Below are 15,919 nucleotides of genomic sequence, written 5' to 3'. Positions count from 1 at the left end.
CTTTGTACTTTTTAAAAAATGTCTAGGTTATAGCATACAAATGGGAAAAAAAACCATGCTAATAGAAGAAGCAGCAGCAGCAGTTTTCTATTGCCTGCTGGTTAACACAGGAAGCTCTATAAATAATTATGTATCCTATAATCCTCAATGTCAAAACCATTTGATAATTGAGACTCCAGGTTTAAAAACCTGCAAATTTGGAGGATCAGGTGTATCCCTCTCCATTATTATTGATTATGATGCATATCAAACTAATTTTAATTGTACAAATTCAGGTTTATATTTATTCTACATTTATTTAGGTTATGAACTTAATTCCAATTTTTCAACAGGGTCATTCTAGCTTTGTGACTCACTTGGATTGGTCCACAGACAGCCAGTTCCTTCAGACAAATTCTGGCGACTATGAGCTGCTTTTCTGTAAGTACTATTATGTTTTAATTTTCTAAAAATCTGTATACAGAATTTTGAATAACATTGTTGAGCTTGTACATACTAAAAACTGTATAGTATTGACTTTGTTGTAACTACTATTGAGATTTTTAAAGAAATTAATTTTATATACTAACCAGCCATGTTATTTTCAGGGAATGCTGGTCTTTGTCGTCAAATTGCCCAAACATCTCAGATGAGGGATGTTGAATGGGCCACCCAATCTTGCACACTTACCTATGCTACTTTAGGTATCTGGCCAGAAGGTACTGATGGAACAGATATCAATACTTGTGCCAAGGCAAATCAGATTGATTTGTTAGCAACTGGAGATGATTTTGGCAAGATAAAATTGTTCGCCAGTCCAGCTTGTCACCAAAGAGTAAGTTCTGTTATTATACTATTCCTAAAGATACAGAATTTTACATACTGTTAATATTTATAAACAGTTGTGTTATCAAATGTTTCAATTTTGTTATTCAAAGTTTTAGTTTAGAAATTAGCCCCTCACAGTATTTATTCCTTAGAAAATTTTATCAATATTTTGTCTTGCATAATTGACATTAGATGGAACAAGTTGGTTTGTACTAATCACTTCTTTTCTCCAAGAATATAGCATATTTACATTTCTAAAGTGTAGAAATTAGCTGCTCTAGTTGTTTCTTCCTTTGAAAATGTTATCATTGTCTTATCTTACATATATACTTATCAGGTGGAGCAATTTGGTTTGTGCTCATCAGTTCCTTTCACGAAGCAAGGGATTGATACATGACAAAACCCATGAATCATAATGTACAGTACCATATTTACATAACGTAGTTACATCCCAAGTCTTATACTGGATGTATTTTATCTTAAAAGATGGCAGGAAAGTAGCTAGGAATGATTACTCATATGTATATTCTCATATCAACCCATTAATAGGTGGTTACTGACTGCCCATTTTTTGCCTGTCAGATACGTGTTGACAAAACGAGAATTCTTCATAAAGTGCGAGTTCTTCATCAGCTTGTATGATATTGTTCTTTAATTCTTTTATTTGTGTAATCATCAAGTAATTTAACATCATATTTTGCACTAATGAGTTTTTCATACAGGCAACAAAAAATTGAATTGTGGTAAAAATGTTGTTAGAAATTATTTATTTAATTACTCTAAGAATTATTTTTATTACAATACATAAAATGATAGTTTGTCAAAATATCTTTAAAAATTATCCATGTGTTTTATGCCATGTTCTCGGGTAAATTATCCATGTTTTTTTATGCTGTATTCTCGGATAAGTTACACTTAACTTTATATCCTTATATCTGCTTGCTTAAAATCAGATTTCATGGAAATGCGCTTGTTCTGATAACACAACATTGTGCATTCCAGTCAATTTGGTTGAGCTGTACAAAGCATGCTTACCGCACATATGACCAACTCTGCATTGAATGTGAATAATTCAAATGAAATATTATACAGTGATGCCTCGCAACACGAAATTAATTGGTTCAGTAAGAGCTTTTGAAAAGTTTTAATCCGCGTAGCGAGTCACCTTTTACATGTAAATAACCTAATTCATTTCAGACCCTAGAAAAACGGCACATTAAATAATTATAAAAAGGATATGCACCACTAAACAGTACTCAATATATGAAAAATACTATATTTTGATAATTTAATAATAAACTTACATTGATAATCTGAAAAAGTATTAATTAGAGCAAACAGTAAAAATACAGTAACAAAAATGTAGAACCTTACCTTTGGTGTGAGGCGATGTCAGAGAGTGAAGTGCGGGCCGGTAGAGGAGGATGAAAACGGCAGAAAACGTTTTCGTACAAGTGGCAGAAAACGTAAACACTTAAATTTACAAAACAGATTTATAAATGACAGAAAACATTAGCACTTAATTTTAGGAAACACATCTACAAATGGCAGGAAATAATAACACTTAACTTTGCGATAAACTTAGAATTAAAATAAAAAAAAATTACTACATATTTTCTTCATCCCTGCCACTTTCGTTTCTTAGGCCTTTGGTAGAAACAAACCAAGTGCCAGCTCTTATTAAAATACTCGTCCAAAGATGCTAGTTTCTGCCTGCTTCTTAAAATTTTCCCGAGCACACTTAACCGCATGCCAGCCTCGTATTTCTTACTCCAAATTAACTTCATAGGAGATCCTAGGTATCTACCCCAGTCATGACCTGAAAAATCTGATAGGCTTCCCCAGCTTTCTTAAGCAGCATACATCTGGCAGCTCCCAGCATGGCCAGGTCTTTGTTGATACTTATACGTTCTTTGGTCAATGGAGACCGAATGTCAGCAACTCAGTTTTCCAGGAACTTAGTTGAAAGTGTATGGCATTTTCTTGTCCAGCAAGTAAAAGAGGGAAGAAACACAAATAGATAAAGACAGTTCTTCGAAAAAAAGTCATTCCTCAGAGTTCTCCAAAATCTTCGTTTGTCCCCACTCAGAGCAGGGGCCAAGGTTACAGGTCTCTGCCTGTTGCTAAGACAGAGTTTCTTCTGTCTCTGTACCAATCATTCCAGATGTTCCAGTGCAGGATGCTGTGCTACGGAAGGTGCCATTGGCTTCTGCCATGGTGGTTCCTGTTATGTGACGGAGCTGCTCAGGTTGTTGAGATGAAGTGGGAGTAGGACGAAGCCAAACCCCACCACCACCACCACTACTGGACGACCCTCCTCGCATACAGACGTTTCCGGGGCCCTCACTCATGTTTTCAGATGGAGCGGCTGCTCACCAGCGTCTCCGCATCACGAAAGACTCTTCAGAACAGCTTTTACGGCGTATTCCCCCCCCCCCCCTCTGGGAGGAGACGATCCCGAGGAGAATAAGTTGCATGGCGGGTCTCTCCTACAGTTATCCCCTGATATTGGATCCTAGCAGTATGTGCCACCCTCCATGGATAGGGGAACTGCCTTAGGGGTTGTAGACTGGCCCCTCATGGTCACTACCATGCATTCTGAGGGTGCAGGTATCGAAAAGAGAACAGAGTAACTCTGTTTTCACTCACCCTGGCACCATCACAGACAGTGTTGTCATTGGACCATGTCAACTGTCCTAGCCACCTCGAGATCTCCTTCGCTTCACGGAAATGTCCTGATTTCCTTGGACTGGCACTGGGTGCTTGGTCAGATATTCCCCGCGTGCGCTTCTGGTCCCCCTGAGAGGGACGTGCAGCCGCTCTGGCTGCCTTCCGAGAAGTTATCACCTGCAGAGGGACAGAGATACGACTTGTCGTTGGGGTTGGAATTATCACCTCAATAGGAGATGGAGGACTGTTACAGGAAGAGGAGGTGTCCCATGTAGCCTTTATTTCATGTCGTCCTCCCCCTAGCAGTCCACGTCGCATCCTGGGGTTAGGCTCACAGATGGACAGTCAGAGGCAGTCTTCACCTACACACCAAGAGCCGAAGATGCTGGTGCAGCCATGGAGGCCTCCGTCCTGCTCCCGCCGCCTCAGCTCTGCCTGCTACTATGGGCTCCACTCCTCCTCTTGTGACAACCGGAGCCCAGAAGGAGTTACGACACTGCTATTGTTGCCTCGGCTTTGCCCGCTACAGTGAGCATCGCTACTCCCCCTCTCGTGGCTGCTGGACCCTGGAAGAAGTTCACACTGGTACCTACGACATGGCTCTCAACGTCTCGGCTCTGCCCGCTACGGAGAGCTCCACTACAACACGGCCTGGCCGGGCCAAAGAGCTACAACGGGTAGGGCCGCTTATTTTTGCCGGAGGAGTCTTCAGCCTTTCACAGAATCATCGCCTTCATCTGACGGCACAATGGTTTGGCAACCCGCACCTCCCCCTGCCTTGAAGGGCTCCTCAGCGGTTGAGATTTGTTTGGGCATCTACGAGAAGTCTGGCTGCTAGTGAGCCTGTCCAGGGTCGTAGGTCACTTTTCAAAACTTTTCCAGCCTGGACCAGGCCATTGTAGAGCTGAAGAGCTCCTTACAGTCCCACTAGCTGTGCCGCGGGTCTCATGGTGCGAGCCACTTCCTCCCCCTCCAGGGTGGAATGGGGCCACTACCTTTCAGTCTCCCGGGAGCTCGCTGGAGCCCACCCTCCTTTGATTGAGCCCCGTAATCCACGGAGCAAGCCGCAACCTCCCCTCCTCCGGAAATAAGTCGCTCTCCTTCTCCAGATGAAGCAGTAGCCCTAGCATCCGAGGGTGCCCGTTGCCCCAGGAACTCGCACCCTAGGCCTACTTACCTGCCTAAGCTGCCCTCTGAACCACCATTGAGAGGGTAGTCTCCTCCTCAGGCGTCACCCCGGTTTGCCCGAGACCCGCTGCCAACTGCTATCCCCATAAGTCGCTGCCCCAGGAAGAGGTAGGACCAGAGGCATCCCTCCTCTTCAGACTCCACGGGTATAGGGCTGCCTCTCGTAGAACTGGCCCAATTGTAGGGCCAACCCTTGGACGGTGCAAGTCTTGAGGAAAGACTACCGTGTCTCCTTCCAGGTTGCTCTCCCTCCCTCATCAGGGACCAGGAGGCCCCCCTCCTCCACTCAACCATAGGACCAGCTTCGATGGAGGGACCTGGAGGTGGAGATGGAGAAGAGGCTATTGGAAAGTGCCATCAAGGAGCAGAGTCACCGGGGTATTTCAGCCACCTTTTTGTGGTGGTGAAGACCAGCAAGGTTTGGAGACTGGTGATAGATCTGTCCGCCCTCACCAAATTCATACACAAGTCCATCTTCAAGATGGAGACCCCAAGGACCTGATGGATGCATATTTCCAGTCCCAATACACCCATCCAGCAGAAAGTTCCTTCAATCAAGTGGGGAAAAGACGTCCCTCATTTTCGGATCCTCTGCGTCAGGGTTGTCCACGGCCCTGCAGTTGTTCACCAGTGTCTTCTCCCTAGTTTCAGAGTCGGCCCACAAGAAGGGATCAGACTCCTGTGATTCCTGGATGACTGGTTGCTAATTTCCTCCTCAAGGGAGGCCTGGTTGAAGAAGAGGCACAAGTTCTTGAAGTTCTGCAAGGAGCTGGGGGTTAGTGTTCAACAGGCAGAAATCCCAGATGTCCCCCTCGATAAAGACTGTGTACCTGGGAATGGAGTTTTGTATGGTGGTAGCCAGGGTCTTCTCGATGGGAGAGCGGCTCGATTGGCTCCGTTAGTTGGATGCAGTCGCCCGTCCATTTCTACAGGGGAATTTGGCATCCCTTGGGACTGACAGCATCTATTGGGGCACCCAGTCTTCCAGGAGAAGTTGATCCCTTGACACACGATCAAGCTCTGGCCAGTCCAACAGAACATCTGCAACAGATAGAGATGTCCGTCAGGAAACGTCTTCAGCAGGTTGCCCTGTCCTAGTCATCCAGGGAGGCACTCCAATGGTTGACAGACCAAAGCAACCCCCTCAAGGGAATCTCACTATGGGACCTGCCTCCAGAACTCCTGTAGTTCACAGATGCATCTGAGGAGGAGTCCAGGTCAGGAGAGGTCTCCTCATATCAATGAGCTGGACCTTCATGCAGTCCAGAAGGTACTTTAGTCCTTTTGAAGTATGGTCGCAGGAAGGGCAGTAGCCCTAGTGTGCAGCAACACCACGGTGGTGGCCGAAGTCAAGAAACAAGGGGGCCTCAAGGCTCGTCCACTCTGCAACCTGACGGAGGAATCCTAATATGGGCTGCAGGCCTGGTGACATCTCTGCCGGAGAGGTTCATTACAGGAAAAAGAAACACTATGGATGATAGACTCAACAAGAGAGGCTACGTGATATGTACGGAATAATCCCAACACCCGGCCATGGCAAGTAAACTGTTATCCCAAATGGTTTCTCTCCCTGGAACTCTTTGCAATGAGGCTCAATGCGAAGCGCGTTCTGTTCTGTTCGCCAGTCCTAGACCCAGCAGCTGTCATGGAGAACACCTTCCAGCACCAGTAGGCACCTTACCTGCCTTTCAGTCTGCTGTGGCAGTTCCTGAACAAACTCTGGAAAGCAAAGGGCACCAGTTTCACATGTGTAGCGCATGGTGGCCAGACAGGTTCCTGGACCTAAGGGAGTTGTGGCTCTCCTGTTCAGTGAAAATCTCCTGAGGCAGCAATGTACAAGCAACACTTAGACATAGCCCAGACCATTACCATGAAGGATATCTGATACCATAAAGGCGAGAGGCATTAGTCTGGAGGACAACTTAAAATGCTGGATCAAAAAAGGTAAGGACTGGAGAGCGCCTTTGACCACAAAATGCCGCGCAATGATCTAGCGTACAAACAAATGCTCTCTTAGGGCTTATTAGGGGATGTAGGGCTAATCTATAGTAGCAATCTTGGGGAGAGCTCGGCCAACTGGTTCACGAAGCCCATGATTAATCTATGGTCAGTCAAGTTGGTGGAGTAGGAAAGTCACGCATTGCATTAACTTGCCTGGATACAGGCCCTATACCCTTTCCTAAGAGCTATCCAAAGGATACGTTGGATTTAGCAGCCTCAAACTTGTCTCTGTTGAGAATAATCCTGAATTTTTGGCATCTGAGATGCATCTCATTGATTCGTTGTAGGCATGTGTCAGAAAGAAATAACATGAATCTAGTTCAGAAGGGTACCGAAACCTTATTTGGCAACGTTGCAAAATCTTCACAACCTTGAGAAAATACAGTACTACATACCTTGAAGGCCCATATCACCTTGGAGGCAGAAGGTGTCCGCTGTAGCTGCAAAGCCCTTTGGACCTCTACAGTGTTTGAACAGCCAAATGGTGTAATGAAGGGTATCAAGTGCCGACCCTCTTCAGCATGCATCTCTGCTATAGTAAAATACCTGGCCTTTGAGTTAACACTATGGGTGGCAGTAAATCGAGTTGGAGAAAGGTGGGTTTGTTGGGAAACATTACTATTCAACTTGGCAAGGGCAACAGTGATACAGACACCGAAGTCTTTAGTTACTGTGAGGAGAGGGCACCATACCGAAAGTTTTCCACCGGTAGGTTTTATGATTCCTTGGGTAACCTTTGATGAGTTCTTCCTTGACCTGGTTGAGCAAAGCAAAGGGTATATGATAAGCTGTGTGAAGAGCAAAGGGCACTGCATCACTCTTAAGACAAATCTATACAGGGAGACCAGTCATTGGTTGAAGTTGTGAAGCTTAGAGATCCTATTTGGTAGCCAGAACATCCTTCAATTCCCATAGAAAAAAATTCTTTCCTTGGCAGGGCATGGAGTAGACAAAATGGGCAATTTGTATCTATTCACATAACTGACTTCCAATATCAACTTGAGAAAGTCAGAAGAGATGATGGACATTTCTTTATAGTGGGTGTAAGACAACAGGGGTGTCTGAACATCATCATCAACTTGTATCACTGCAGTGCAGAGCAAAAGACAGCTTGCCTAGTGTAAGAGTTGAGTGGAAAGTACCTAAAGCAGTTATAGCTGAACCATCTGCGGTTAATGTTATAGTTGTATGAAATGTCTTCAAACAATTCCTAGGAATCTTTAGTAGTTCAATGTGCTGGGATCCAACAACTGAGACTTTGGCATCTGTATTGGATAACATCTGAATCTGGGGTGTAACTTCAGGTTTAGGCAAGGGCTTGCTAGTCTTCAACTCGATGACCGTTGGACTTCTTTATTGCCTGCAATTTACTTGAAGATTGTGTAGAATTTTCTCTTGAGGAACCACTCTGTGTGTCAGCTTTCTTCTTTAGTTGAAAACATTTATCATAATGCCCCACACAATTACAAACTCTGCACTGGCAGGGCACTTTGATGTCCTGGCCCAATGACCTCAGTAACCACAGTTCATGCAGTTGCTTTCCATCCATGGCTAGGTATGTATGCTTAAGAAGGACCTATGTGTAAGTGCACAACACTAGCAGAAACTGACTGGTTTGGGCCCTGGGGTTGAGCATAAACCTTTACCTGTCCTTTCAGTTTCTTGTATGTTGAGGGTGGGGTTCAAATAGCTTAAGGAGTCTTGCTGGCAGTTTCATATGAAGACATGTGTTGATCACCTCCAGTAGTGGGCTGTTGCATTGAGAGAGAGACTAGTTTCTGAATTCTTCATCCCTAACTCCTACGGGGTATTTTCATCTAAAGCAGACTCGAGTGCCCTCACACACTGATGAATTCCGAGGAAAGACGTCCACCTCTTCAGCGATGTGCTCAAGTCATACACAAAAGTCAGAAAAAAAGTTTCTCCTTCGATTTGTTTGCAACTCTAGATTCTCTTTGGCTGAGGTATTCATTTCGTATGATCTTCACGTGATTCTGCATCAGGTTAAAACCTTTTCTACTGTAATTTGTTTTTATTCCTTTGGTAGCTGCTCTAGTAGTTGTGTTGCCAGCCAAGTTCCCACACAGGACAGGAAGCATCTTGTCTATGGTAACATGTAGATGTAGGTTTGGAATGAAAGTTAGAATGACTGGATACTGTCATTCATTTTTTGGTCCTCTCCTGGGGACAAAGCGGTCAAAAACTTACATGCTAGATCTGATTTGATGCTGGTAAGTTATACTTTTGAGTTCCATTAATGTATTTAAAAGAAGTATCCCCCTTCCTAACGATGGTGGAATTTTATACCAACCCATTGCTCTTCAGACTTTAGGTATATTATTGCAGACTGATATCCCCTAAGGGGTAAAGTGTTCCTCAGTTGACCATGTATAATTCATCTTGGACAGACCAGGCCCCATCGGTCTTATCCCTATGAGAGATAGATAGGAGGTTGCTGTAGTCCTCTCCTTTGTTCCCTTACAGGACCAGGTAGTTTGACATTTCCAGGGAAGAAAGAGAGCTGGTTGGGGGCGGGGGTGGCTTTCAACCCACCAAGCAGCGAGTCTCCTTACTTGAAGGACAAAAGGTTTATATACTCATAGGAACAAATAGAAACAAAATTAAAAGAAATTTGTATTTTTCATAGCTATAAAACCCTGAGTCTTTTAAATTTCCCTCTGCAACCCACCTTCTCGATCCTGAGACATAGGGTCAAAAGCAAAGATCTTCCAACAGGTGGAGGGGCAAGGCATCTCCCCACCCCCACTCACATCTGTCGTAAACTAGGGTTAAAAAGATTTCAACAGCTGTTCCAACTCATGCTGTGAATGTTTCCCCCTAATTAAAGTACTCAGGCTTGTATATCTGGGAAAAATAGAAACTACTTTTAACATTTATTTTATACAGACTATATCAATGATTTTAATGTAAAATATTCATTACCCAATTGTATTCAAATAAATTTTCAGGCTCGATGTCTTGAATACGGTGGCCACAGTAGTCATGTAACAGCAGTAGGTTTCTTGCAAGATGATTCACGATTGATTTCTACTGGCGGCAGAGATACAGCAATTATGCAGTGGATGGTTTCTTCCAACTCCTCCTCCTCGCATCGTTGAAGGAGACAGGAGACGAGGTTGAAGAAAATAACATCTTTTTCCATTTCTGATGCCTTGAAAATTTAGGGAGATGTTATTAAATTATATATATTTTAACAACTCAAATTAAAATGATCAAAAAGAAGTCTGCGGTTGTGAATGTAAAGTGTACGGTATAGGGCAGCATGAAATAAATGCTTATAAATCTGAATTGTCTACCAAGTTGAATTTTATATACTGTACATGTCACACTGTTAGTCTTGTCATTTAGTCTTCCTAATATAATTGGTGAGGTAAAGAATTGTCATAATTTTTTTCTTTCCAGAAGCACAAGTAACTGTACATACATATATAAACTTAACTAAATAGTATTTCATCTAGTATTTTAAATTGTTGTCTGTTGGTATATGTGAAGTGCTACTGATAATTGAAACTTTAATTGCAGAGATGTATTTTTTTTAGATCTGTGCTTCTTTCATATATGATCTGAAATATATTTAATGTTTTCCTTTATACTAATCCCTAATTAACGTTTCTGTGGTAGGTGATGATTTTGTAGGAAGATTCAAGTACAGTACTTTTATATTTTCAATACAACTTCATAAATTAATAATACATCATGGATTTGTGCTGTAAATCATTTAACAACACAATTCAGACTTTTTGTAATAATTAGGAGTTTTTATCCTGCCAATTTTTATTGTGATTAAGAAGAATGAAGAGGTAAATAAAGTATATATTTTTCTTGAATTATATAACATAAGATACGACTACAATATCACCAATCACCGGATGATTCATTTTCACCGACGTGTAATGGCACACATTCATTATGAGTTTGTATAGATTGGATATCATCTCATTTCTTTCATAAATTTTCACCATTACTTGTATTATTAACCTTAGTTAAATCATATGAAATGCATGGGCAATTTTAAAATTTTCAACTTTTTGACACTATAAAATAATTTTTTTCCTTATACATGCACAATATAAGTAGTAGCTTAATAAAAAAAAATTCTTCCATTAATGTGTAAATTCTGTTTTAGTTTATGTTAAACTTTGTACATATTGCATCCTTTTCTCCATGAGCCAAAGTTTGAAATAAATATATTACTCTTAAAAATCTTTTTTTTTCTTATTCATGAATTTTTTGTATATTATATATTATCTTAATTTTAAGTTCATGGGAAAAAATAAATGGAATGTAATAAACCATGTGACAAAATATGGCAAATCAAAATCATGATCCCTAGTCATATTAATTCTAAAGTTGGGGACTACTCAGTGCATAAGCAACTATGAGCAATCATTTAGAAGAAACTAAACAGCTTATTCCCCTATATTATTATTATTATTACTAGCCAAGCTACAACCCTAGTTGGAAAAGCAAGATGCTACAAGCCCAGGTGCTTCAACAGGGAAAAATAGCCCAGTGAGGAAAGGAAATAAATAAATGATGAGAATGAATTAACAATAAATCATTCTAAAAACAGTAACAACGTCAAAACAGACATGTCCCATACAAACAATTAACAACGTCAAAAACAGATATGTCATGTATAAACTATAAAAAGACTCATGTCAGCTTGGTCAACATAAAAAAATTTGCTCCAACTTTGAACTTTTGAAGTTCTACTGATTCAACTACCCGATTAGAAGATCATTCCACAACTTGGTAACAGCTGGAATAAAACTTCTAGAATACTGTGTACTGAGCCTCATGATGGAGAAGGCCTCGCTATTAGAATTAACTGCCTGCCTAGTATTACGAACAGGATAGAATTTTCCAGGGAGATCTGAATGTAAAGGATGGTCAGAGTTATGCATAATGAATTAATTGAATGACTGTGCCAAAGATTAATATCTAGATCAGGAGTAAGAAATTTAATAGACCGTAAGTTTATGTCCAAGAAATTAAGATGAGAATCAGAAGCTGAAGACCAGATAGGAGAACAATACTCAAAACAAGGTAGAATGAAAGAATTAAAACACTTCTTCAGAACGGTTTGATGACCAAACATCTTGTAAGACTTTCTCAATAAGCCAATTTTTTGTGCAATTGAAGAAGACACAGACCTAATGTGTTTCTCAAAAGTAAATTTGCTGTCGAGAATCACACCTAAAATTTTAAAAGAATCATACAAATTTAAAGAAACATTATCAATACTGAGATCCGGATGTTGAGGAGCCACCGTCCTTGACCTACTTACAATCATACTTTGAGTTTTATTAGGATTCAACTTCATACCCCATAATTTGTACCATGCACTAATTTTAGCTAAATCTCTATTAAGGGATTCACCAACCCCAGATCTACATTTAGGGGATGGAATTGATGCAAAGAGAGTAGCATCATCTGCATATGCAACAAGCTTGTTTTCGAGGCCAAACCACATGTCATGTGTATATAGTATGAAAACTAATGGGCCAAGAACACTACCTTGTGGAACACCGGATATCACATTCCTGTACTCACCATGGTGCCCATCAACAACAACTTTAAGATCTATTACTTAAAAAATCAATAACAATGCTAAGAAACGACCCACCCACTCCCAACTGTTTAAGTTTGAAAACAAGGGCCTCATGATTAACACGGTCAAAGGCAGCACTAAAATCAAGGCCAATCATACGAACTTCCTGACCACAATCGAGGGATTTCTGTACAGCAATGGAGATTGTAAGAAGGACATCACATGCTCCAATTATGTTGACTAGATTCTCATTCAAAGGGACAACAGGATCTACACTACTATATATAATTGTGACCAATTCAAGCACAAAAGATCATGCAAAATCCCATTCCAGTTTGCATGGGATTTCATATAAATTTTACAAGAGTATGATATATCAGGGACAGGCTGCTCAATCTTCACTACTAATGAAATCAAGGCATGATTAGATGTCCCGACTGGAGAACCAACCTTACTAGTTATAACGCCAGGGGAGTCAGTGTATACGAGGTCCAAGCAATTACCAGACCTGTGAGTAGCTTCATTTATGATTTGCTCACAGCCTGATTCAGAGGCAAAGTCTAAAGCTCTTAAGCCATGGCAATCGGTAGGAGAGATAGAACTTAACCACTCCCTATGATGAGCATTAAAATCACCAACAAAGACAAAAGAAGCCTTTCTATCATCATCTTGTATCTTAGCCATAATGGTAAGAAGACAATCGAAGATAGAATCATCCATGTCTGGATTCTGGTAAATGGAACACAAATAAAAGTTGTTATGCCTGCCACAAACTTTTATTACCTGAATCTCATGACATCCACATTGATAGCAGGACTTATGAGAAGCAGGGTACTCGGTCCTAATATACACTGCCATTCCCCTGGCCGTAGGGATGGCATCATGTTTCAACATTATTGGCTTCTTAAAACCACTTGTAAGGAGCTCAGAGGAGTGCCTCATATTAGAAACCAAAGTTTCTGAGCACAAAAGAATATCATACTGTCTGGACGCAACTTATATGACTGCTACTTGGGTATTTCAGGATTGTGTACAAATACAGCCATTTCATAATTTTTCGTGATTTTTTCATGATTTTATGAAATTGATTTTCTATTCAGTAAACTACTTTATTTTTTTCGGACTTCAGAGATGATATTTCTACATCACATTGCAAGATGCTTTTCAACACCCTGCAATGTTTATGGCTAATGTTTCTAGAAAATATAAAATTTCACTTCACACTCATTGGTATGCTTAATAATTTCCTATTTATTTTAATTTTTATGGAAAATAAGTTCAATTTTGAAATGATAAATGCCTTTCTATTAACCAAAGTAATAGTTCAGTAGAGATGTGGATACATCCAAAGGTCACTTGTGCACAGCAAGGAGGCGGTCAATGAGCTTGTTACAGTGTTCAAGATTAACCATATCACTAGGCAATGGGCAGCTAATGACTCGCCACATAGAGATATACCTAAACGACCCCCTCCCACTAACTTTCACACAGTGAGTGGGGATTGAACTTCAGACCTATAAAAAAGCAAGTCGGGAGCATTTCCACTTAGCTACTATAAACATAAGGAAATAGTGAATAAGCCTAGGCTATGATATCCAAGGGTTCTAGCCCCTTTCACCGTCAAGTCTATGGCCCTTATTCATAATTTTACCATGTAGAGAGTTGAGCATTTGGGGGGAGACATCTTAAGTAAAATAGAGCTAGTTTTCACAGCTTTTGTACCAATTACAAGGATATTGATATTATGTCATATATAATGATAAAGAAAGGGTTTTCTTTCAGTTGCAAATAGAAGGTCTTGGAGTATTATTACATTATTATTTTTGGGCTCAAGCCATGTCGTCCTGATGGAAGGTTCCTATTAGTAACTTCCTAAGAGATATTTGACTACAGTGATATTCCTAGAGAAATTACCTTTAGGTCTCCAGAATTCTAACTACTGGCGCGAATATCCTTAAAATTTCTCTTAAGGATATCGCATAAATCAGGGGACGTATATCTTGATACGACACATAGCAATCTTCACCCCGAATAGCGTTTTCGCCTCGAGGGGGAAGAGTGGCAAAAATAGAAGAAGAGCCGTTATCAAGGTTACCCTTTATACCATACTACTATCGAGTATCTAGATGGCGCCATATCCAAGATGGCGGTTATTCCTATTTTTGTAGCGAATTCGCACGGTATTCCCTGTTGATCTACCGTTTTGATCGATTTTGTGAGGATTTATTATGCAATTTCCAGCTTCTTTTGCCTCTGGAAAGTTGAGTGTTGATTCTTTACAGTGTATAATTTTTAGTTCCTGCTTCACAGTGAAATTAGAGTAATTTATTGTGTTTAGGAGCTAGGCCTGTCACAGGAGGCGCTATCGTTCATTATGCATATGTTATTTAGTTAGCAGAATGATTCCCGGTTGTTATACCATTAATAATTTATGAAAGCTATTTAGGCACAATTATACTAGTAAAGATATTTATGTCATGCATAATTTCCTCTTCCTTTTGTCGATCGTATACGTTAGTGTTTCGGCGATTTAGGTAACCAAGATCTTGCCTTGCCTAAGCTACCTAGCCTAGGCGATGTAGTATACTTCCAGACATTATCCCCGGTTACCCTATAGTATCGTTTTATTGATTCAATGGGAGATAGTACATCTCCTAGAATTATATAACTTGATACTTGTCTCCTGTGGAGATTTAAGGGTAATCCCTCCTTCCCTCTGAGTGCCGTAACCCTTTCTGATCTTGCTATAGAGTAGTTTACTCCAGCTTGACTAGGCTAGGGTTTTTCTGTCTCCCACCTTTGCCGGCGAGAGCCCGGCTTTGGTTTTCGACAGAATCTTAGAGTATTCAGTCCTTCTGCCGGTGGCAGAGCTACAGGGTGAGTAGTCACTCCCCTGCCGGCTTAGCCGCCGGCATAGGAGGCTAAGTATGATGCTGCCACCTTCTCCCTGCGGTCTAGAAGACTAGTCCTGTGTTGGCAGACCCTAAGCAGAAAAATAGACATTCTTCTGCCACCTAGGACGGCGCCGACACCGAAACGATGTTTCTCCTGTGTTAAGAGGCGGCGGCAATCCTAACACCATTTCGGCAGACCATAGGCTGAAGAATAGATATTCTTCTGCCGCCTAGGATGGCGCCGATATCAAAACAGTTTCTTCCTTGTGTGGCAGCAGCAGCAACCTTGCCGCCGCCTTCCACACTATACAGGATCCTTTTCCCTGCCCCCTCTGTCCTTTAGCGATGACTTAGACATCGCATTCCTTGTGACCGTCCTCCTGCAATCTCACCGCTTGCCGGTGGGTTGCGGGGCCGGCCGGGCTCCTACATAGCAGCTGTTTTGCCACTCAGTCTTTCCCTTACGGACATAAGGATCCGGGAAGGTTGTGCCGGCTATGGCAGCTGCCGGTGGGAGACCCCTCTGCCGCTGAAGGTTCTTCAGTCCTCCCTTGGACTGCCATCCACAGACCTGTAACCGGCAATGCCGGCAACGGTCTTTGCGGCTGGATGGAAGCCTGAATGATGCATTCTCCCCTTCCATTTGAACCTTCTTTCTGGAGGAGGGCAGTAAGTTTATATACAGTACTTACATCCTTATTTAGTGTAAACATACATTGTAATAAGGCAGTCCTTCACTCCACGCTTTCTCTCTCTCTATCAGCTAGTGCCGTCAGGTACTAAC

General features: G+C 41.5%; 1 protein-coding gene and 1 long non-coding RNA gene across 7 annotated transcripts in view; one reads left to right on the top strand and one right to left on the bottom strand.

Annotated features, from left to right (window-relative positions):
* Positions 1 to 9,785, top strand: part of LOC137623244 (echinoderm microtubule-associated protein-like 2) — a 131,856-nt gene extending 122,071 nt beyond the window's left edge. For all 6 annotated transcript variants that reach the window (XM_068353991.1, XM_068353992.1, XM_068353990.1 and 3 more), the window contains 3 exons: positions 333 to 420; positions 588 to 814; positions 9,636 to 9,785. In XM_068353991.1, the coding sequence (XP_068210092.1) occupies positions 333 to 420; positions 588 to 814; positions 9,636 to 9,785 (465 nt within the window). The remainder of the gene's footprint in view (positions 1 to 332; positions 421 to 587; positions 815 to 9,635) is intronic.
* The window catches only part of LOC137623247 (uncharacterized), a 234,255-nt gene that overhangs the window by 21,803 nt on the left and 196,533 nt on the right, over positions 1 to 15,919 (bottom strand). Inside the window, exon 3 of the long non-coding RNA XR_011040575.1 lies at positions 9,610 to 9,838. This is a non-coding gene — a long non-coding RNA (uncharacterized lncRNA). The remainder of the gene's footprint in view (positions 1 to 9,609; positions 9,839 to 15,919) is intronic.

The sequence above is a fragment of the Palaemon carinicauda genome, chromosome 30, assembly GCF_036898095.1.
Source record: "Palaemon carinicauda isolate YSFRI2023 chromosome 30, ASM3689809v2, whole genome shotgun sequence".
NCBI lineage: Eukaryota > Metazoa > Arthropoda > Malacostraca > Decapoda > Palaemonidae > Palaemon > Palaemon carinicauda.
The sequence above is the reverse complement of the archived record's forward strand: the minus strand, read 5'-3'. Positions and strand labels throughout refer to the sequence as shown.